The sequence below is a fragment of the Oryzias latipes genome, chromosome 3, assembly GCF_002234675.1.
Source record: "Oryzias latipes chromosome 3, ASM223467v1".
Taxonomy (NCBI): domain Eukaryota; kingdom Metazoa; phylum Chordata; class Actinopteri; order Beloniformes; family Adrianichthyidae; genus Oryzias; species Oryzias latipes.
This window is the reverse complement of record NC_019861.2, coordinates 36,437,782-36,461,373: the sequence shown is the minus strand read 5'-3', so window position 1 is coordinate 36,461,373 and position 23,592 is coordinate 36,437,782. Positions and strand designations below refer to the sequence as shown.

General features: G+C 40.6%; 1 protein-coding gene across 1 annotated transcript in view; it reads left to right on the top strand.

Annotated features, from left to right (window-relative positions):
- LOC105358663 (anoctamin-9-like) overlaps positions 1 to 23,592 on the top strand; it is a 113,755-nt gene that overhangs the window by 51,872 nt on the left and 38,291 nt on the right. Inside the window, exons 10-13 of the mRNA XM_011494323.3 lie at positions 8,628 to 8,682; positions 8,747 to 8,844; positions 8,927 to 9,001; positions 9,083 to 9,249. Coding sequence (XP_011492625.2) covers positions 8,628 to 8,682; positions 8,747 to 8,844; positions 8,927 to 9,001; positions 9,083 to 9,249 — 395 coding nt within the window. The remainder of the gene's footprint in view (positions 1 to 8,627; positions 8,683 to 8,746; positions 8,845 to 8,926; positions 9,002 to 9,082; positions 9,250 to 23,592) is intronic.

Here is a 23,592-nt window from a genome sequence, read left to right as displayed (position 1 = left end):
AGACAGTGAAATGGGGGGCATAAAAGAGGTAGTCTCTAAATTTCTCACACACTGCCCACTTCAAAGCTAAAAACTCAAGCTTACCACTGTGAAGGTGGTAGCTCTGCTCTGCTGGTGTTAATGTACGGGACCCATACCCAATCACTCTCATTTTCCCATTTTGGTTTTGGTAAAGCACAGCTCCAAGGCCATTTTGAGAGGCATCTGTATGAAGTGTGAAAGGTTGGTCAAAGTCTGGGTAGGCTAAGACAGGTGGATTGGTCAGGATATTGATTAGATGTTCAAGGATCTGTTGGTGTTCAATCTTCCATTCCACTGGGGTAGAAGAGGATAATTGCGGACCTTTGTTGTTCTTTCTCTGAGACTTTGTTTGCAGGACACTGGGGTTTTTCTGTAGCAATTCATACAGCGGTCTTGCTATTCTAGAAAAATCTTGGACATATGACCTGTAATAGCTAAGGAAGCCCAACAGTCTTCTAACATCTCCTACTGTTCGTGGTGCCTTCTCTTTCAAGGCCTGCACTGCTTCAATGTCCTTTGGATCCACTCTCACCCCATCTGAGGAAACAAGGCGACCCACATACCTGACTTCTTTGCGGAAAAACTCACACTTTTCCGGTCTCAGCTTTACCCCATGACGTTTCAATGCTCGGAGTACATGGCGCAGAGACTCAACATGTTCCTCAAATGATCTGGAAAAGCAAAGAACATCATCTAAATAAGGAATGCAACATTCGTCCCTCAGGTCTTGTAGCATCTCTTCCATGCTTCTCTGAAATGCTGCTGGTGCGTTTGATAATCCAAATGGGATCCTGATCCACTCGTATAATCCCCAGGGTGTAGTGAAGGCAGTCAGATGTCTTGAGCCTTCGGAGATGAAACCTTGATGATAAGCTTTGCCTTGATCTAAGATAGAAAACCAGCTAAAGCCTCCGAGTGAATCGATCAAGTCTTGTATGCGTGGAAGAGGGTGTTTGTCTGGCACTGTCTTTTTGTTGAGGAGACGGTAGTCAATGCAGAGTCGCAACGATCCATCCTTTTTTCTGACACATACAATAGGTGCAGCATATGGAGACTGTGACTTAATAATCCACCCTTTCAATAGCAGTTCCTGGATGTATTCTTTTACCTCTTTATAGAGTGGTTTTGGGACTGAAGAGTACGCTCTTTGCACGGGGATGTCATCTGTGAGTCTAATGGGCATTTGGAGGGATGGAATGCACCCAATATCAGTGCTGTCTTTGGCGAAAGCCGTACTCTCTTCATACAGCATTTTCTCAACAATCTGTTGCTGTTCTGGGTTGAGGTGACTGAGGTCAACAGGTGGTTGCCATAGCTCAACTAAGGATGTGACAGGGGCGTTGACATTGTTGACTTCAGCCGGGCTTGTTGGTTTTGATATTTCAACTTGTTGTGCCTTTGCATCTCCTGTCTCAATAACTTTGCTGATGTGTTGGATGAATCCTATTGGGTGTCTTCTAGGAAGAGTGATATCCTGTTTGGTGTGGTTGGAGACTGGCACAAAAAGAAGAGGGGTTTTACTTTCGTTGACTTTTAAAAGGCTCTCTCCGACACTCAGTTGATCCAGTGTTGTGTCATTGTCTGTTGGTTCATACAGAACAAAAGGATCAGAGGTGTCAAAGTTGGGAGGTACCCTGCACTTTACATATACAGTTCTTCCAGCTGCTATGATAACGTCATCTTTTCCAACTCTCACTGTTGCCATGGAGTCTGGTGTCTCTTTCAGCTGAATAAAGTTCACCATTGCTTCAACTTGTTCTTCTTCAGCACCCAATGTTTTTCTGAGCAGCTCAAAAACCATAGCATGTGCTTCAGCAGGATACTCTTGTAAGTTAATCATAGCTTGGAGAACATTAGCACCTAATAGAGGCTGGGGCAGAGGGAGCTGACTGACCAAAAAGGGGACCTGTATAGCAAGGTTTGGATTTTCATTCCCCATAAGGTTGACTGTAAGCTCCACCCATCCATCATAGGGGATTGATTGTCCATTTGCAGCAACCAGGTCAAGGCTGTCACCTGGATCGAGAAGCTCTTTTAGTGGCCGCACAAAGTGGTTTGGAACAAACATCTCTCTCCAAGCCCCATCTATTATGCTTACTTGAGATCCAGAATCAAATAGTGTAGTTGTTGCAAAGCCATTGATGAAACAAGTGAGCAGGCATTTTTTTCCAATGAGTGGTACTGTGCGAGAGACGTTCTGAAGAGTTTTAGCTTCTTCTGAGGGGTTGCCTCTGCCTAGTCTTTTACTTTTTTTTTTCTGCTTGAGTGAGTGCGGTTACTTCTTGGGGTGGTACTGTGGGACTTGTGTTGTGAAACGGCCTCTTGTTGTCCCTCCACGGAGACCGCTCCTAGTTTAAAGGCTTCTTTGTTCTTTTTAGGCAACCAATAGCCCTGTGGCCTGGCTCTCCACAAACAAAACAGTGACTGCAATCTTCTAAACCTTGTTGTATACAGTTCATACAGCAGAAGGGCTTTTCCTTTCTTTGGGGAGGAAGAAGATTTTGAGAGACAGCTGTTCTACTGGCTGAAGGAGGGCACTGTGTGTGGGGTTGGCCCAGCGTTTGGGAAGATAGGCCCTGTGCAGAGGCTGCATGGTTTTTTGTTGTTTTCTGGTCCATTAAAGCAGCAACCATGGTTGTTAGTGCTTCAACCTGTGCACTGAGTTTTTGGATGGCCTGGTGGTCTTTTTCCATCATGGCATGATTCTCATCACCTACCCTTACACTGTGCATGTGTGCAGGCTTTTGTCTGGAAGTGTAGCCCAATCTACGCTGATGTTCATTTTCATCTGCAATAATTTTCATTACTTGTGAAAGAATTTCTTCATCAGTCACTTGACTCCTAGAAAGGAGTGGTCTCAGTTGCTGTCTTATGTCTGTGTGTTTTGACCCTAAGCCCTGGTAGACCGTGTGCAGAAAGACTCCCTGGATTGTTTTTGGATCATAGCATATATCTGAGTTGCCTTGTTTGGACTGGAACAGTATTTTTTGTTTGAGCCCAATCATGCGGTATAGGAATTGCTGAGGAGGTTCATGCTCATGTTGTTTTGCACATACAAGCTCCTGAAATAATTCTGTGCTTGCCTTTTCACCAAGATGCGATCTAAGGAACCCCTTGAGCTCACAAAGCGCCATCTCCTCTTTGTTGGTTAGCATGTCCCTAAAGGCTCCTGGCTTGACTATTCTCAAAGCCCCCCGAATCACTTCAGTCTCTGTGAAGCCCTCTTTGATCCCCTCATCCAGTTGTTTACATATGTTATTGTAGGTGATGTCAGAGTTCTGGTCTCCTATCTGCCCACCATGCACTTTGAATTCTCTGCGCTGGAGGAAGGGCAGATCCTTCAAGCATACCACCTTCTCTGTGTCACCTTGTGCTGTAACTTGGTTTCTCAGATGAGGAACTGATGTCTCCTGTGGATCGTACTGTCTGGCTCCATGTTTGTAACTTTGCAGCTTTTTCCCTAATTCTTCATGTATTGCTTGCAGCTGTTCTATGTCTTGAGTGGAAGAATTTGTGTTGTTGGTTGGTGGAGTCACTCTTGGTATGGAGACAGTGGGTAGTGGAGCTGGTTTTGTCACATTACCATCAGCCTGAGCTAATGTCCTAGCTGATGCAGCTGTGACATTCTCTTCCCCTTGCGTTAAACTACCCCTGATAACCATCAAGTCACGATTCTCAATAATGTTGCTTACAAGATCATTTAGTGCTAACAAATGACTCATCCCTTCATCTTCAGTGTCAAGCAATGCATTGGACTTCATATATTGAAGGATATACTCAACACATCCTTCTTCATCAGATGAGTCAAAGTTAACTGCTTCCTGGAAGTCTCTGGACACCTCCATAGCAAGCTGGTAAACTTCATCACAGGTGAGCTGGTACAGGCTCTTCTTGATGCTCCATGTGAGTTCTTTACGTGGCGCAGACATGACTTCTTTTGCTCTTGGTTAACAGCAGTGTGGCTCCCTTGGAAGAAAGGGTCCTTTCTGGCTTCAATCTTCCCTCGTGGACGTTCACTTGCTGTCACTTCGGCTGTAGTCACGTTGCGGCACCTCAGCTTTGGTTCTTTTGTTACTGGATCTGCTCCCCTGGACACTTGAGTGGCGCCGGAGAGAGATCCCGGACGAGCCCCCACAATTTGTTACCGACACCAGGAGTGGCGTCAAAGCAACAAAATAGATTTTCTGTTGAGAACAGAAGAAAATGCCACAGCAATGAACACAGGATGCTTCTCTGTCGTCGTCCAGATTGCGTCTGTTTATTTACAGTCACTTAACATAAAACCCTTTGTTCATATGCACCCAGTTTTCATTCAGCATTTTCAAAACTGCAGTCTTTATACAATCATTACATACCAGTTCAATATTAAATAAAATCTTTCAATTCTCCAGGTGTATTATCTCTAATCTTTACATAAACATATATACAAATACACCTTATCAGCCAGTGTCTGACCATTGAGTCCCATCATTTTATGATGCACAAAATTAGAAGCAACATTCTGCATTCAATAACATTAACATGTTCAGTCTGGACAGCTTAAATCAATTTCAATATAATACTTTTCTGATTTAAACTCAATAAATATTCTTCACATAAACTCAAACCACATCAAAATCCTTGAAAAACTGTGTTTTAACATTTTGCCTGCAAGTTCTTACACGGGGCATATTGTTAGCAAAAGACGTTGTTAGCAAAACACGGTGCCTGCCAGGCAGCGCTCAGGGCAAAGACGCGCCAGAATCACAGTGTAACGGTTTCGCAGCGGCAGTTAAGCCAGATGTCTTTCAAGTTGCCGTCCGCTCCGTAAAGTTTCTTTATATTTCCCTTTTTCTTTCAAAGTACTCATAAATAATATATACTAATTTTATGTCAAATCAAGTGATCAAAAGAACATATTTATGGTACACCAACCTGTTGAGAACAGAAGAAAATGCCACAGCAATGAACACAGGATGCTTCTCTGTCGTCGTCCAGATTGCGTCTGAGGTGCTCATGCACAAACCCACCGTCAGAAACAACCCAGCACACAACTGTCCGCATCAGTTTTGTTCCTTCCGTTCTGCATTTGTTAAATTCCAAAATTAAACATAAGACAAAATTGTGCGTTTCACATTTAATAAAAAATATATATATATTTTTTATATACTTAAATTTAAGTTGTGCATTTAAAACCAACAGGCTTATTTTTGTGTTTACCACATATATATAATTGAAGTGTTTCACACATGATGTGGGCAGATCTTAATATATAAATATATATAAATACACATATATTTATATATATTTATATATATATATTTATATTAACACCCGCCCACCTCATGCGAGAAAAAGTCAATTTGGTGGGTAGAGAAACGATCTCAGCTGCAGGTGTATCATTGCTCATCATCTCTGAAGGGGGGCTCAAACTCACACTGACCTCAGCCAACTCAAACATCCACTCACCTGTTGCTTCATGCCATTCCGTTTGAAATTATTTAAACTCACAACTACAAACTCACAACTTTCAATATATGCATGTTTTTTATGACAACAAAAAATAATTTAAGGTATTTATTTATTTATCAATTCTTATAATACTGTTTTATAATAATTCTTATAAAACATTAGGGCTTTGAAGAAAAGTTTGTTTTCATGAAAAGGTTCAGAGTTCAGAAGTGTCTTTTGTTAAAATAACATTTCATTTCTGTAATGTTATAAGACCTGACATAAAACAACACTTTCAATTAATATTTGTGTTTTGTTTTCGCAAGAGAATTATCATCAACTGAAACTTTACAAATAAAGGGAACAAGTGTTATGCTTCCAAATACATCGCTGAAATTATTCTTCCAGGGGAAAATTTGGCTGGTAGACTTTTGGACACGCCTTCTCATTCAAAGAGTTTTCTTTATTTTCATAACTATGAAAATTGTAGATTCACACTGAAGGCATCATAATTGTGAATTAACACGTGTGGAATTATATACATAACAAAAAAGTGTGAAACAACTGAAAACATGTCTTATTGTAGGTTCTTCATAGTAGCCACATTTTGATTTGATAACTGCTTTGCACACTCTTGGCTTTCTCCCGATGAGCTTCAAGAGGTAGTCACCTGAAATGCTGCTGCTGGTTTGGGCTGCACCATGGCCGCCCAAACCAGACAAGACCCAAGGTGTACGTAGCAACTTTGTCACAGAAAGAACTAAATAGGCTAGTGACCAGAAGTTTAAAATTATTACATAAGATTACAAAATATTTAAGGATCCACTATGAATGCTGATTATGCTGTGATTTTTGTTCTCTCATTAAGGAAATACACTCACTGGGCTCTTAATTAGGTCCGCCTTGCTAGTACCGAGTTGGACCCCCTTTTGCCTTTAGAACCACCTTAATTCTTGGTGGAATCAATTCAACAAGGTACTGGAAGTATTCCTCAGAGAGTTTGGTCCATTTTGGCATGATAGCATTACACAGTTGCTGCAGATTCTTCGGCTGCACATCCATGATACCAATCTCCCGTTTCCCCACTTTACAAAGGTGATCTATTGGGTGGAGATCTGGTGACTGTGGAGACCATTTGAGTCCAGTAAACTCATTGTCAGTCTGAGATGATTCCAGCTTTATGATATGGCACCTTATCCTGCTGGAAGTAGCATCAGAAGATGAGTACACTGTGATCAGAAGGAATCGATGGTCAGCGGTTGTGGATTGTAATCATGGTCAGTTGATACTAAGGGCCCAAAAGTGTGCCAAGGTAATATCCCCCACACTATGACACCACCACCAGACTAAACTGTTAATACAAAGCAGAATGGATCCATGCTTTGATGTTGTTGTTTACCCCATATTCTGACCCTACCATCTGAAAGTGGCAGCAGAAATGGAGACTCATCAGACCAGACAATGTTTTTCCATCTTCTATGGTCCAGTTTTGGTGAGTCTGTGGGAATTGTAGCCTCAGTTTCCTATTCTTAGCTGACAGCAGTGGTACCCGGTGTGGTCTTCTGCTGCTGTAGTCCATCTGCCTTCAGGTTGGACGCGTTGTGCGTTCAGAGATGCTCTTCTGCAGACTTTGGTTGGAACCAGTGGTTCTTTGAGTTCCTGTTGTCTTTCTATCAGCTGGAACCAGTCTGACCATTCTCCTCTGACCTTTGGCATGAACAAGGCATTTCTGACCACTGACAACTGACAACTGCTGCTCTCTGTATATTTTGTCTTTTCTGGACCATTCTCTGTAAACCCTAGAGATGGTTGTGGGTGAAAATCCCAGTAGATCAGCAGTTTCTGAAATCCACAGACCAACCCGTCTGGCACCAACAACCACGATCAAAGTCACCTCAGCCACCTATCTTCATTCGGACGCTCACTCTGAACTGCAGTAGATTGTCTGGACCGTTTCTAACGCTTCATTATCTTATTAGAAATGAGCTTTAACGAGCGTTTGGACAGGTGTGATTAATTAGGGGGTGTGAGTGTTCAACAGAGATGAAGAGATCTGCATTTAGCTATTAAAAGCACACAAAGAGCATGAATTTCAGCAGTCAAAGGTGTTCGTTGTTGAGGTTTTTTTTTATCTCCCAGAACCAAAGGTTTAGGGCTGTAACGGTTATCCAAATTCTCGAATATTTACAATCTGCTCCTTAAAATTACAAACATTGGCAAAGTCAAAGATTGCTGATTTGCAATCTTTATAAATATCGTAGAATGTAGTAAAAATACAATACAGGCACAGTGTATTTATTCGTTTAAAATGCAGAATGATGTTGGATTTAAAATCTATAAAACAAAATCAAAAACTAAATGCACTGCGCTGCTGCCAGAGGAAAAGAACAAATCATTAAAGTAAAGTGTCAGTGAAGCTTCCCATTATCAAAGTAAAACTAGAATGTTTTTAGAAGTTGAAATAAAGACCTCCGTGCTTCCCTGGCCTCTGGCTCTGGGGACCTTGCGGCGGCCCTGCTGGCCCTGGCCTGGGTGGCGGGCTTGGTCGCCCGGGCGGCGGTTGTTCCCTGCCGGTTCCCGTGTGGCGTTGGGGGGATTCCGGCTGCCGCTGCTGCTGCGGTGGGGGTCTTGGGGTGGGGATGGCTGGGCACTCTCCCTCCTTCTTTTCACGTTCCACCATCCATTTTAGAAGAACAAACACTCACCTGAGCACAGGTGTCAGCTCAACAGACTGAATGACTGAAATATTTCACACTAGTTGGTTTTAAGGCATAAGTATGCGTGTGAACACTATCTGTTTTGTGTACATGTCGACAGGTGGACATTTTTGCGGCTAGCAGGTGTGTTTATAACATTTGAGTGTGTGTGTGGACGGGCCCCGCCCTTTTTGTACTACATTTGAACCTTACCATAATGATTAACAACCAGTAAACTTGTTGCTTTATGCTGCTTCATGGTCTTATCCCCCTTCCCCTCCTATTATCACCCCCTACCCCCCCCTCTCTCTAGCGTCCCTCTCTCTTCTTCCCTCCTTTCCTTTTCCGTCCGGTGCTTTTAGAGATCTACTCTGAATTTATTTGTCTTTAATTCTGCCAGTGAAACTTAATTGAATGACAAATGCTGATGACAGGTAGTGATGTCCAAATTTTAACAAAATAATGTTTATATTACAACAGGATAAATGGCTATCCTGGAAACTATTTACAAATCGCAGGACAAAGACTGGAGGAGGTAAGAGGACAGAGTTTAAACAGAAATTCAAACTGCATTGTTTTAACTTGTGTGTTTTTCACAGTGCCACCCCAGCGGCTGTTTGACAAATCTCTTCATCCAGATGATTGTCATCATGACCCTATCGCAGTTTTTCAGCAATATTGCTGAGCTCACCAGACCGTAAGCATTTCCTCCCAACTCCTTCAGTCTAACCTCTTTCAGGTAAAAACAGGGTTGGTTTCTTTGTGTTCATCTCTTACAGCTGGTTGACAAAGCAGTGGAGAAAACTAATGACAACAAAGGACATGACTCTTTGTGATCGCAAAATCTCCATTCCGTAAGTGTTCCCCTCCAACTCCTTAATTCTAAACTCTTTAAGAAAAAACAAGGTTGGGTTCTTTGCATTCATCTTTTACAGCTGGCCAAAGGAGGGCTATGGAAAAGGCAAACCTCCTAGCACTGATGATAAACATCAGTATTGTTGGAAGGAGCGATGTGATGACTGCTTGGGAGAATATTGGGAGAAAAACTACGAGCTGACTGACACGAATGATTACAATCTGTTCTATGAGACCCTGAAGATGGGTGAGTCCACTTAAGTCCCAGGCTGTACAGTCATTGTGTCTTTCTGCATAAATTTTAACCAAACATTTCCATGGAGGACAAACAGATGACATCATTAAAATAAAGGCTTTATTAAATAAAAATAGATTTAAAACAATATTCTCTATTTTTTGCTCAAAAATGCATTAAAAAAATGTATTTCCATAATTTTTTTCCATATTTACTTTTTGATTTCCTGTTTTTTCATTTTTATTAAAAGTACATATATTTATTAGCATTGGGTAACCATTAAATCAATAACATCATTTTCTGTGATTAACCACATTACTGAGAACAAAATGGAATAATTTATATGTATTCAATGATAAATGAAAAGAAAGATTAAAAAAAAAAATTCACTGAGATTTTTCTTTAATCCTTCTGCTATCTTATATGACCCCCCCCCCCTTCCATTGACGTGTTCTCCCTACCATGACAAAGATGGATAAAGGTGGAAAGATTTCATGTAATCCATGGACACCAGTGAAGATCACAAATCATTGAAGAAAGGTTCAGAGCACTGTCTAGTGGGTCTAGATGACCCCACTCCCAATGTGGAAGTGCCTAGGATAGAACAAGGGATACATGGAACTTTAGTTTGTCATTTTGTTCTGTTTGCTAACAGAAGAGGTCTCCTTAGTGGCTGCAGCTTTTAACTCATCCCAGTCAGCGAGGGTAACCAATGCTGGAGGATGGTCTCAGTTTCTGGGGGGTATTCCAGAAAGCACGTTTAAACTACCCTGACTTTAACCCTGAACTCTCGCATAAGTCAACCTAAACGTGCTTACTCTGGGTATGCCGGTTTCAAAACACGTGATATGAGTTTGGTTAATTAACCTCTCGGTAACCCTGGGGTGGTTTCTCCCCCAAGCACGGGTCCTCTACCAGAGACCTGAGAACTCGAGGTCCCTGCAGTATCTAAGCTGTTCTTGTTCTTTTCTGGACTGAGAGGTCTGATGTCTTTCCAGTTATCTGTTGTAACCACTCCAGTTCATATTCTGCACACATGTTCCTGTATATTATTCCAGCCACTTGATTGTGGCGCTACATGTATGCTTTACCTGCAGTTATGTGCTGGATTGTTTCAGGCGCCTCTTTGCACAGCTTACACCTTATATCTATATATATATATATAGAGAGAGAGAGAGAGAGAGAGAGCGAGAGAGAGAGAGAGAGAATAAGATAGATAATATAAATAATGAATTACTTCAGTTGGTAACAAGTAATTGAGTTAAGTTCACACACGTTTGGTCAAAAACCCACACTTAAACCTCTATCCGTCCAGACAGGCAAAGGGAATGGTATCCCACAATCCTTTGCGGAGCCGATCTAACAGCAGCACCAAAGTTACACCTACTTAATTTAATTCATTTGAAAGAAAGTAAAATAAATGTCTGATGACTACGTGTTATTTTTAGGTTGACTGAACTCAGAAAAATTATTTATCTTAACTGAAGCAAATAATAAAGTTAGATCAAAGTAAAAAAGTTTCTCTTTCCAACATTCATATGTGGTCTTATCACCCTCTCACAGTGGAAAAAGTATTATGTGAGCTTCTTCATCCACTAAATCATCTTCAAATGGACACGCCATGCTGCTTCACCTCTCTGAAAACAAACTAACCTTCAACTAAACCTGCTCCAGACCAGGTTATGTTCAGAGCATGAGTTGCCATGGCAACTTGACCTACCCTGAAACATACCTCCATTTCTGGAACCGAAAACTGAGGTTATCAACTTCCTTAGCCTCAAACTTACCGTGGGAGCTAGCAGGACCTGCTTTCTGGAATACCCGTCTGTTGTCCACAGCTGGATCTGTTTGGTTGCTGTTTTGTTTGCTCAAATCTCTGTTTGGAAGCCAATTACAGAAACACAGAGTTGTAGTCTGAGGGCCCAAAATGAGAACGAGCTTCAGTCTTGTATCCACCACGTCTATTGGTGTAGACATGATCCAGTGTGTTCTTCTTGTCGTGGATGGAAGTGTTAACGAGGTGGTTTTTTTGGGGGATGCAGTATTTAAAGAGGGATATTAACATTATGCTAAATGTTATACTGATTTGCATTTCTTTTTATTTGTTACCAATAGATATCTATGAAGGCAGGATCAGAATTTCTTCCCATCCGTCTAATAATTGATCTAAGTACAATCTTTAAAACTTGAGCCCATCTTTATTCAATGTCTGCAGTTCAGAGTCAAATCTTGATACAAATCGCCCGTTTTTTAAAAGTTAAAAATACTTTGTTCAAGTCGGTTACAATCTTCTGAGAGCTCCAAATGTGTCATTTATATCTTAAAGTGCCTGAGTTGGAGATATTTGTAAAAATGTTGTGCTTGTATAGCCTCAGATGTTTTGAATTCCCCTTACCCCATGAATTGTATGTCTACTTTAATCTGCATCTACCCATGATCTCAGATTGGGGCCAGCGCCCTCTGCTGTCAGGTTAGGATTATCCACCAGTGTTGTCAATAAATTTAAATTCTGGTTCTTTCCAAACCCCTTCCTTAGAGAATCTCATGACTTAACAGCGTTAATGATTAAAAATTACCTTTGATGATAGGTAACAGTGACGTCTTACATTTGTTTAGTAAGGTTATCGGACAAAAAGGTTTGCAAGGTACATTTTCAATCTCAAGCCATGGTTCTTCTTAGTCTTGTGTTATTGCAAGATAATAACTCACTTTTAGGTCCAGCTTGATCCATGCGATTACAGCAGGCACTACTTTCTCTAATCTTGTAGCCAATATTTTTTAAAGAATTTTTATGTCCTCACCAAGCAAGCATATTGGTTGAGAAGAGGTAGACATTGTCCAATCTACTCTTTAATATTTTAAACAGTTGAACAGGATATCCATCAGCTCCAGGACATTTACCTGACTGAAGTAATGAAATAGCTCTATTTTATTTCTGTCAGTGTAATGGGTCCATTAAGTGAATGTGCTTGCTTCTTTGACAATTGTGGCATAACTATGTCATTAAAAAATTGTCAGCCATCAAAGTCAATTTCAGCACTCTATAATTTTTCCTAGATCCTTTAAAAGCACCTATTTACATTTTTATTGTCCATATGGTAGTTACCGCTTTCCATTCAATTCAATTTAATTTTATTTGTATAGCCCAAATTCACAACAGTCGTCTCGATGGGCTTCGTATTGGTTAATGATAAAGTAAAACATAAAATCAAAAGGATCATGAATACATAGAATTCAATAGAAATCAATAGCTTTCATCTCTTATCGCAGGAATAAAATATTAGGTGGGAGCACTCTTTGTTAACCTTGCTAATAATTTGTCGTTTATTTCCAAATTCAACAAGTCTCTGTTGTGCATATATAATATGTTATTTTCAGCTTTCTTAGTGACTAAATTGTTTAACATCATTCTAGTTATCTTCAGCTCCTCTAACATGTCATTTGTTTTTTGATAAATACTATTCTTCTTCCAACCAGCGAATTTTCACTCCAAGTTTGATCTGCTCTTTTAATCATTCCTTCTTTTCACAGCTTGTATATATTATAACTTCTCATATATACGCTTTATAGGCATCCCGAACAACTCTAGGATCAGTGTTATTGCCGTCATTAACACTTGGATAGAAGTTGGTTTGCTTTTCCAAAGGTTTGGTAGAAGTCACCGTGTTAAAGGAAAAATGAGTTATCACAAATGAGGACACCATTTAATTCAATTCAATTCAATTCAATTCAATAGTCGTCTCAATTGGCTTCATGCGGGTAATTTAATAAAAAAAATGAAATCAGTTATAAAATTCAATATGTAATTGCTAAATTAAACTAAACTGGGAATTCCTGGCCTTAGACCCGCCTTTTCGGTAAGAAATAAAAAACCTGAAGAAACCTCAGAGGTGTCCACATGAAGGAGGGGTGAAGTTTGGAACTTTGGAAAAGGAGGATTTAGAGACAGCAAGAAAAACAGCTCTGTTTTATCACTATTAAGTGTAACCCTTGTGCTATCCTAGGCACTTTAACATTGGGAGTTGGGTCATCTAGACCCACTAGATAGTGATCTGAACCTTTTTTCTTCAATGATTTGTGATCTTCACTGGTGTCCATGGATTACATGAAATCTTTCCACCTTTATCCACCTTTGTCATGGTAGGGAGAACACGTCAATGTAAGGGGGGGTCATCTAAGATAGCACAAGGGTTAAGAAAGTTTTGAGTGAACCAATTTTTAATTTCAAACAAACAGGAGGTGAGGGAGGAGGGTGGGAGAGAGGAATTGGATTTGCTGGAGAAATATAGCTGGGTTTCATCCGCATAACAATGAAAGTTGATTAATGGAAGATGTTACCAAGTGAACGGAGGTAAGTGATAAATAAAGAGGACCAAGAACAGAGTCTTGGGGAACATTGGAAGAGAGAGATGAGAAATGAGATTTGAAAGATTTTAGCTGAACGAAATGAGTGGGCCTGAGAAATAAGAATGGAACCAGCGGAGAGGCATTGAAGCAATGCCAATAGAGGATGGTCTATGGAGGTCTATTTGACCAGGATTTATCATTTAAGGCTCACATATCTCAGGCGTGTAGAACTGCCTTTTTTCACCTGCGAAATATTGCTAAGATCAGAAATCTACTTTCTAAGAGTGATGCTGAAAAACTCATCCATGCATTTGTTACGTCGAGGCTGGATTACTGTAACTCCTTGTTAGCAGCGTGTCCTAAGGGTTCCTTAAGAAGTCTCCAGCTTGTTCAGAACGCAGCAGCTAGATTGTTAGCTGGAACTAGCAGAAGAGATCACATCACTCCTGTGTTAGTTTCACTTCACTGGATCCCAGTTGATTCTAGAATCAAGTTCAAGATCCTCCTGTTAACCTATAAGGCCTTACATGGTATGGCCCCATCCTATATTAAGGACCTCATAGTCCCTTACCAACCAATGAGAACACTTCGCTCGCAAAATGCAGGACTGCTTGTGGTTCCTAGAATTAGTAAAAGTACGGTTGGAGGTAGAGCGTTTAGCCACCAAGCCCCTGTTTTATGGAATAAACTCCCAGCTCATGGAAGAGAGGCCGACTCAGTTTCTACATTCAAAGCTAGACTGAAAACATTCCTCTTTGGACAGGCTTATTGTCAGACTAGTTAGTATTCAGAGATTATTTAACTTAATGTTAATGTGTTTAAATTAAATTTAATAACAATAACTATTTCTTTTAAAAGGCTGCTAGAAGTTGAAGCTGGGGTAACTATGGTGCACTGGGGTTCTGTCCTCTTTTCTCATCTACTTCTACCCTTCGTCTCTTCTCTATTCTTGATCATTATTCATCATTTAGTTCTCCATGCCTCTGTTTGGTGCAGTGATTCATGTATTGTCCCTCTTTCCCTCTTTCCCCCCCTGGGGAGTGGGAGTGCTTCCAAATTCCAGTTGGCTCATCCGTGCTCCTGTTCCTGACCGTTTACCTCGTCTCTGCTCCTGCTCCTACACCTGGCTGTGGTTCCTGTCTACGGCTCGACTCGCGCCCCCGGCCGTCCCCCCAACTTTGGCTGGATGAAGCTCGTCTGCTGGACTTTAAATATGTAGTTGTAGCGTTAGATAAATTAATTCATCTCTATTAGTTCTGGTAAATCGCCTGTCCGTCCTGGGGGAGGATCCCTCCTTCATGTGGGCACCCCTGAGGTTTCTTCGTTTTTTAAGGAATCCGTTTTTTTAGGAGTTTTTCCTAACCGCGAAGGGGGGTCTAAGGGCAGAGATGTCCAGTTTAGCTTAGTCAGTTTGTTAGTTCAATTTAATATTTTCCTATTGAATTCTATGTATTCATGATCTTTTTGATTTTATGTTTCACTTTTTCAATTACCTATACGAAAGCCCATTGAGACGACTGTTGTTGTGCATTTGGGCTATACAAATAAAATTGAATTGAATTGAGAATTAAGTGGAATATAGTGTCAAAGGCCGCACTCAGATCAAGGAGATGAGTGGTGATAAATCCAGAGTCAGCAGTGCAGAAAAGTGGTTCGTTATTTTCAGAAGAGCAGTTGAGGTGCTGTGGGTGGGACGGAAACCAGATTGAAAGATTTCAAAAAGACTAATGTTCCAGATGCTGATGAAGTTGACAGGCTACTATTTTTTCAAGTATTTCTTGAATGAAGGGCAGATTGGAGATAGATTGAAGGTTGCTAAGAATGGTGGGATCTGAACCAGGTTTTTTTAGAATTGGTTTCACGTATGCAGTTTTGTGAAGTGAAGGGACAATACCAGACGTTAGTGAAGAATAAATAATGGCTGAAATAAGGGGGAGCAGTCATGGGACACAGGAGTTGAATAGAGATGTTGGAAGAGGATCAAGCTGGCAGGTAGAGGGTTTGGATTCTTTGATAAGGGAAGAAATTTCACTAAGATTAGACAACTGAAAAGTAGAAAGTATATGGGACACAGAAAAAGAGTCAGAAGGGATCAGGAGCGTTTGAATCTTTTTGTCAAATTATGACATAAAGGAATTGCAGGTGTTAGTGGAGTACATATGAGGGGGAAGGTTATCAGGAGCCTGAAAGATATTATTCAGAATTGAAAAAAAGAGTTTTAGGATTCCCTTCGTTGATACAAATGAGTTTGGAATCATAATCTCTTTTCGTGAGTGATACCAGATCTTGGTACATTATGAGATGGGGTTTGAACATTTCCATGTCCACAGACAGTCCAGTTCTTCTGAAGAGCTGCTCAAGTAGGCGACTTCTACCTTTTATTTCACATAGTTAAGGAGTGAACCATGGGGCAGATTTGATGAAGAAAACAGCAATTTTTAAGAGGAGCAAGGTGGTTCCGAATATCAACAAGACTATCATTTAAAAAATAAAAACAAGAGCATCAGGATCATGAGAATCTGGGAGTGAAATGTCACCTACGTGGGAAGAGAGCATTTCTATATTATTATTTTTGACATTATGAAAAGTGATGAGGTGTGAAGGTTTAGTGATAGACAAAAATATTAAATGAAACTAGAAAATGATCAGTTACAGGGATTTCGTCAGCAGAACAGTTGATAGTCTGCTGCTCCAGAATAACTCCTAAGTCCAGAGTAAGTCCTTTTATGTGGGTTGGAAATTGAACACATTGGTTAAAGTTAAAACTGCCAAAGCATGGACAGAAGGCTGCGATTGTCAATATGAATATTAAAATCACCCATCACAATGACATTAGGTGAGAGGGATGAAAGGTGGGTGAGCAGAGTTCCAAATTGATCGAAAAAATCACTGTTCAATTCAATTCAATTTTATTTTATTTGTATTGCCCAAATTCACAACAACAGTCATCTCAATGGACTTCGTACCAGTAATTGTAAAGTGAACATATAATCAAAAGAATCATAAATGCATAGGATTCAATAGGATAATACTAAACTTTTACTAAACAGACTAAACTAAACTGGACATCCCTGCCGTCAGACCCCCCTTCGCGGTAAGGAAAAACTCCTAAAAATAATGGATTCCAGAAAAAACGAAGAAACCTCAGGGGTGCCCACATGAAGGAGGGATCCTCCCCCAGGACGGACAGGTGATTTACCAGAAGTCAGAGAACAATAAACTTATGTAATTCTACAACTACACATTTAAAGTCCAGCAGACGAGCTTCATCCAGATGGAGTTGGGGGGGACAGCTGGAGGCGCGAGACGAGCCGTAGACAGGATCCACTGCCAGGTGTAGGAGCAGGAGCAGAGACGAGGTAAACGGTCAGGAACTGGAGCACGGATGAGCCAACTGGAATCTGGAAGCACTCCCACTTCCCAGGAGGGAAAAGAAGGAAAGAGGGACAATACATGAATCACTGCACCAAACAGAGGCATGGAGAACTAAATGATGAATAATGATCAAGAATAGAGAAGAGACGAAGGGTAGAAGTAGATGAGAAAAGAGGACAGAACCCCAGTGCACCATAGTTACCCCAGCTTCAACTTCTAGCAGCTACTAAAAACAAATTGTTATTGTTATTAAGTTTAATTTAAACATATTAACATTAAGTTAAATAATCTCTGAATACTAACTAGTCTGACAATAAGCCTGTCCAAAGAGGAATGTTTTCACTCTAACTTTGAATGTAGAAACTGAGTCGGCCTCTCTTCCATGAGCTGGGAGTTTATTCCATAAAACAGGGGCTTGGTGGCTAAACGCTCTACCTCCGACCGTACTTTTACTAATTCTAGGAACCACAAGCAGTCCTGCATTTTGCGAGCGAAGTGTTCTCATTGTATGGTAAGGGACTAGGAGGTCCTTAATATAGGACGGGGCCAGTCCATGTAAGGCCTTATAGGTTAACAGGAGGATCTTGAACTTGATTCTGGAATCAACTGAGAGCCAATGGAGCGAAACTAACACAGGAGTGATGTGATCTCTTCTGCTAGTTCCTGCTAACAATCTAGCTGCTGCGTTCTGAACAAGCTGGAGACTTCTTAAGGAACTCTTAGGACACGCTGCTAACAAGGAGTTACAGTAATCCAGCCTCGACGTAACAAATGCATGGATGAGTTTTTCAGCATCACTATTAGAAAGTAGATTTCTGATCTCAGCAATATTCCGCAGGTGAAAAAAGGCAGTTCTACACGCCTGAGATATGTGAGCCTTAAATGATAAATCCTGGTCAAATAAAACCCCAAGGTTTCTAACTGTGGAATTGGGGGCTATACTTATACCATCCAGGGAGACTATCTGAGCAGACAGAGCATCTCTGAGGTTTTTAGGACCAAGTATAATGACCTCAGTTTTTTCTGGGTTCAAGAGGAGGAAATTAATTGTCATCCAGGTCTTGATGTCTCTGATGCAGGCATTCAGATTCTCTATACGGTCATTTTCTTCAGGTTTAATGGATAAATACAACTGCGTATCATCTGCATAACAGTGAAAACTAATGCTGTGTTTCCTGATTGTTTCCTAGGGGTAACATTTAAATAATTAATAGGATGGGTTCTAAAATTGAGCCCTGTAGGACTCCATAGCTAACTCTAGTGCAATGAGAGGACTGTCCATTTACAGTAACAAACTGGTAGCTATGGGATAAATTCAAATTCAACTTTAACTTTATTTATATAGCGCTTTTCATGCTTCATAGCATCTCAAAGTGCTTCCCAAAGAAAGAATAAAAACAAATAAGATAAAAAAATATATATAATAGTTAAAATAATGAACAAAGTAAAAAGAATGCAATAATAATAAAAATAAATGCAAATAATAATAAAATAAATGAATTAATAAAACACACAAAAACCCAACACATACACATCCCTCCATTAAAATAAAAAACAAATAAAATTAGCTGTTTAAAATTTTATAAAATCAAGTAAAAAATATGGACAAGTAAAAAATATGTAAAAGCTTTACTAAAAAGATGTGTCTTAAGTTTTTTCTTAAAAACCTCTACAGTGGCTGAAGCCTTCACGTCCTCAGGCAGGCTGTTCCACAGTGTTGAAGTGAGGCCTCGCCGTGGGTTTTAGTTCTGACCTTTGGGACCACTAGCAAACCTGCACCTGTGGACCTGAGGGCTCTGGGAGGGTCATAGACTAAAAGTAAATCTGATAAAAATGAGGGTCCAGTTCCATGTAAACTTTTATAAACTAATACAAGAACCTTAAAATCGATCCTAAAGCTGACAGGGAGCCAGTGCAAAGACTTCAAAATTGGAGTAATGTGCTCCTTCTTTCTGGTTCTGGTTAAAAGGCGTGCAGCTGAGTTTTGAACAAGCTGCAGCCGGTTTATAGTATTTCTCTTAGCACCAGAAAGAAGAGCATTACAATAGTCTATCCTAGAAGTTATAAAAGCATGGATTCATATTTCAGCACTGGCTTGTGAGAGAAAGGGTCTCACTCGGGCAATATTTCTAAGATGATAAAATGCAGTCTTTGTAACTTGGTTTGCGTGTGGTTCAAAGTTAAGATCTGCATCTAAAATCACATCGAGGTTTTTTACTTTACTGCACACATTCAGATTAAAAGTTGATAAATAGGATTGGACCCTTTCTCTCTCAGCTTCAGGACCAACAATTAAAATGTCAGTTTTGTCTTGATTGAGCTTTAAGAAGTTCTCTCCCATCCATGTTTCAATATCTAAAACAAAACTTAAAAGGTCATCAATGGGTCCCATGTCATCAGGAGACACAGCCACATATAACTGGGTGTCATCAGCATAACTATGAAAGTTTGTTCCATGTCTCCTGATGACATCACCTAGCAGTAGCATGTAGAGGTTAAAAAGTGTGGGCCCAAGGACCGAACCTTGTGGCACACCACATGTCAGTCCGTGCCTCCCAGATGATGCATCATTTACACTGACAATAAAATCTCTTCCTGTGAGGTAGGATTCAAACCAGCTGTACACAGTTCCAGTGATCTCAACCATGTCATGCAGTCTGTTTAGAAGAATGGAGTGGTCAACTGTGTCGAAGGCTGCACTCAGGTCCAGCAATACTAAAACAGATGTTTTCTTTTCATCAAAATTGGACCTGAGATCATTTATAACCTGGACCAGCGCCGTCTCTGTGGAGTGATGTGATCTAAAACCAGACTGAAATTTTTCTAAAATATTATTTTTATTAATAAAATCATTTAGTTGGATAAAGACTAGTTTTTCTAAAATCTTACTTAAAAATGGCAGGTTTGACACTGGTCGGTAATTATCTAGATTTGAAGCATCTAAACCGCTCTTCTTCAGAGTGGGTCTCACTATAGCAGTCTTTAATGATGTGGGAAAGATCCCAGTCTGAAGAGAGCGATTGACGATGTTCAGGAGTTCCTCCTCACAGGATAAAGACACAGACTTAAAAAGAGAGGTGGGGATGGGATCCAGAGAACAGGTTTTACTCTCAAGTTGGGAAATCACTTTATGAAGCTTTACAGCATCAATCGAGGCAAAACTCTCTAGTGTGTTCTTAAAAGGCAAACAGAATGCTACAGACTGAACTGTTAGTGGTCGTTGGGTGATATTAAATCTAATGTTATTTATCTTATCAGTGAAGTGGACTGCAAACTCTTCACACTTTAAACTGCTAAGAATAGAACATGGGCTTGAAGAGATCAGATTGATTAGTCTGTCAATGGTGGAAAAAAGAATCTTTGGATTTGAAAAATTGTCAGCTATTAATTTTGAATAGTATACCTGCTTTGCATGTTTAATAAATTTGTTGTATTGGGTTAGTTTTTCCTTAAAGATTTTGTAATGAATTGTTAGTTTTGTTTTGCGCCAATTTCGTTCAGCAACCCTACAGATTTTCTTAAGTCTTTTGGTTTCCTCTGTTTTCCAAGGAGGGGGTGCTTGGCTTTGACCGTTTTTATTTTTAAGGGAGCGACTTTGTTCGTTATTGATATGAACTTGTTATTGAAGTTTTGGACAGAAATATCAACAGACAAACTTAGAGTGTTTGGTTGGCTGTGTTCCAGATGTGAGGTGAAGTTTGCAGCCACTTCAGGGTATAGACAACGCCTTCTAACAGATCTCTTTGGAAGTCTTTGGGTGACAGAGCCATTGATAGTAAAAAACACACACGAGTGATCTGAAATACCAACGTCCACAACAGAGGTCACATTGGCCATCAGGCCACGAGTGATTAAAAGATCCAGAGTGTGACCCCTGTTGTGGGTGGGAACACTGACATGCTGAGTAAAATCCATTGTTGCTAAAGTGTTTAAAAACTCTTGGACATATGGGTCCGATGGGTTGTCCACATGCAGGTTAAAATCACCCAAAATAATTATTCTACTAAAATCTAAGTGGATAATTGAAAGCAGCTCTGCAAAGTCAGAATTAAAAGATGAGTTACACTTTGGGGGTCTGTACACTATCAAACACAACACAGTGGGATTATTAAAAACAATGGCCTGGTATTCAAAAGATGTGTATTCATGAAACACTTTGTCTGTAAAACTAATAAAAGCAGACAGGATAGCAGCAGTTCCCCCACCCCTACCCTGTTTTCTGTCTTTGCTTGTAAAGTAAAAAAGGGGTGGAGTCGCTTCAGACAGTGAACCAGTAGAACCACAATTCCAAGTCTCTGTTAAAAACAGGCCATTTAAGTTATGATCTAAAATTAAGTCGTGGATAAGAAATGATTTGTTTGATAGTGAGCGTACATTTAAAAGTGCCAGATTCAATTGAGGCAGATTATGTCATGGTTGGAGTTCGTTGTGTCTTGTTTTTCGTGTTAGTTCTTGTTCTGTCTTGTTTGGTTCCATTTCCTGTTTTATTTTGAAAGGTTTCCTTTCTTGTCTTGTTTCTTGAGTTTTACTTCCTTTGGTCCCCATCTGCCCTGATGGTGTCCACATGTGTCTTGTCTGCCCTGTCTGTATTTAAGTCTTGTCTCTGCCTTCCTCCTGTGCTGGTCCATTAGCGTTTGTCATGGTGTTCATGTCTTCATGTCATAGCATCCTCGTCTCATGTCCCTCGCCACGCCACAGTGAGTTTTTGTTTTGTTTTTGTCATCCTGCTCTGCAGCGCTTTTTGTTTGTTGGTCATTAAACCCTTTAGTCCTGAACCCGTTGGCCTCCCGTCTCTGCATTTGGGTCCTACCGGCCCTCGAGCCTCCCCGCACCCTGACAGATTATTGTTTTCAGGTTCATGAAGGGTAGATCCTCTAGTAAGTGTGGGAATAGGTCCGGAAATAAAAACAATTTTCCCAGTGTTGGATAAAAGAGTGAAAAGTTCCCTTAATTTCTTTTTTGTGATTTCGGATTGTTGAAGTGTTGTGTCATTGGTTCCAATGTGATCTATAATCCGAATGACACTGGTTGGGAGGAAAAGCAGAACCTCAGGAAGCTTTTGAAGAAGATCCTTCACCTTGGCCCCAGGGAAGCATCTGGTAATGGCATTGATGTACCTTATATTCCTGGTTATAGAGTCACCAACAATCAGGGTGGTTGGGGGGAATAGTGGTTGGGGGTGAGAGGGACGAGCTTCAGCCGGAGCAGTCACTCCCTCCTGGTCCTTTGCTTTTGCTCCTGGGGCTGGGGGGACAGTTCCGGGCTGGACCAATGGTGGCTGGTCCCGGAGGCCAACAGACCGCCTGGCCATCGCATCCTGAAGGAGATTGATCCTCCGGTGGGCAGGGGCAGTGTCACCACTTGATGTCTGGGATGTTTTTGTGGATTGTTCCCTCATCCTGGCACTGAAAGAGGTGGATGGAGCAGCTGTCTTTGGCCCCCCATTATCATTGCTCCCTGCACCATTAGGGGGGGCCGACGTCAGTACAAACGTAGTGGGAGATGGATCATGTTGCACACCAGGCCCCCCAGGATTAAAAATGGCCGCCTTGTCTTCCGCCAGCACATCAAACTGGTTGGACAGTGCAAGATAGGGAGGCTATGTCTGCCTTATCTGGGCTCTCCTTGTGCCTCTGACAACCACTTCAGTCCAGGATGGATGATTCCTTGGTGTGGAGCAGGAAAAAGGCCGAGCACATTCTGCAGAGTCCATTCCAAGAGTGTCCTGGGCAGCCGACAGTTCAAGGATCACTCTCGACTGTTTGGAAGCTACTCCAAAAGTGCTTTCAAGGAGTGTTTCCTTTACTTTTAGCTCTGCCCTTAGGCTAAGGAAGTTGATAATCTCAGCTTTGGGTTCCAGAAATGGAGGTATGTTTCAGGATATGTCAAGTTGCCATAGTAACTCATGCTGTAAACATAACCTGGTCTGGAGCAGGTTTAGTTGAAGGTTAGTTTGTTTTCAGAGAGGTGAAGCAGCATGGCGTGTCCATTTGAAGATAATTTAGTGGATAAAGAAGCTCAGATAATACTTTTTCCACCATGAGAGGGTGAGAAGACCACAAATGTATGTTGGAAAAATAAACTTTTTACTTTGATCTAACTTAATTATTTGCTTCAATTAAGATAAATCCTTTTTTTTGTTAAGTCATCTTAAAAATGACACGTAGTTTTCAGACAGTTATTTTACTTTTATTCAAATTAATTCAGTTAAGTAGGTGTAACTTTGGTGCTGCTGTTAGAGCGGTACCGCAAGGGATTGTGGGATACCATTCCCTTTGCCTGTCTGGACGGATTTGGGTTTAAGTGTGGCCTTTTGACCAAATGTGTTTAGATGTTTAGCTGTTTTACTGTGTTTTGCCGAGTTATTTTGTCCTACTATGCTTACGTCCCTGCACCATGAGTGAGAGTAAAGGAGAGGATAATGAGTTTATATAGCACCCCTACCATTTTCTGCTGTAATGACAATGACAGTAAATTCTTTAATCAATTTATGCACTCCGTGCATTTTTTCCCCGTCCTTTTTATTGTTATAAAAATGAGCATATCTGCCGGCTCAAACTTAGACATATGAGAGTTCAAGAAATATAATTAAGATGGAAAATATATTAATTGAATTGGAGTAATATGACATTT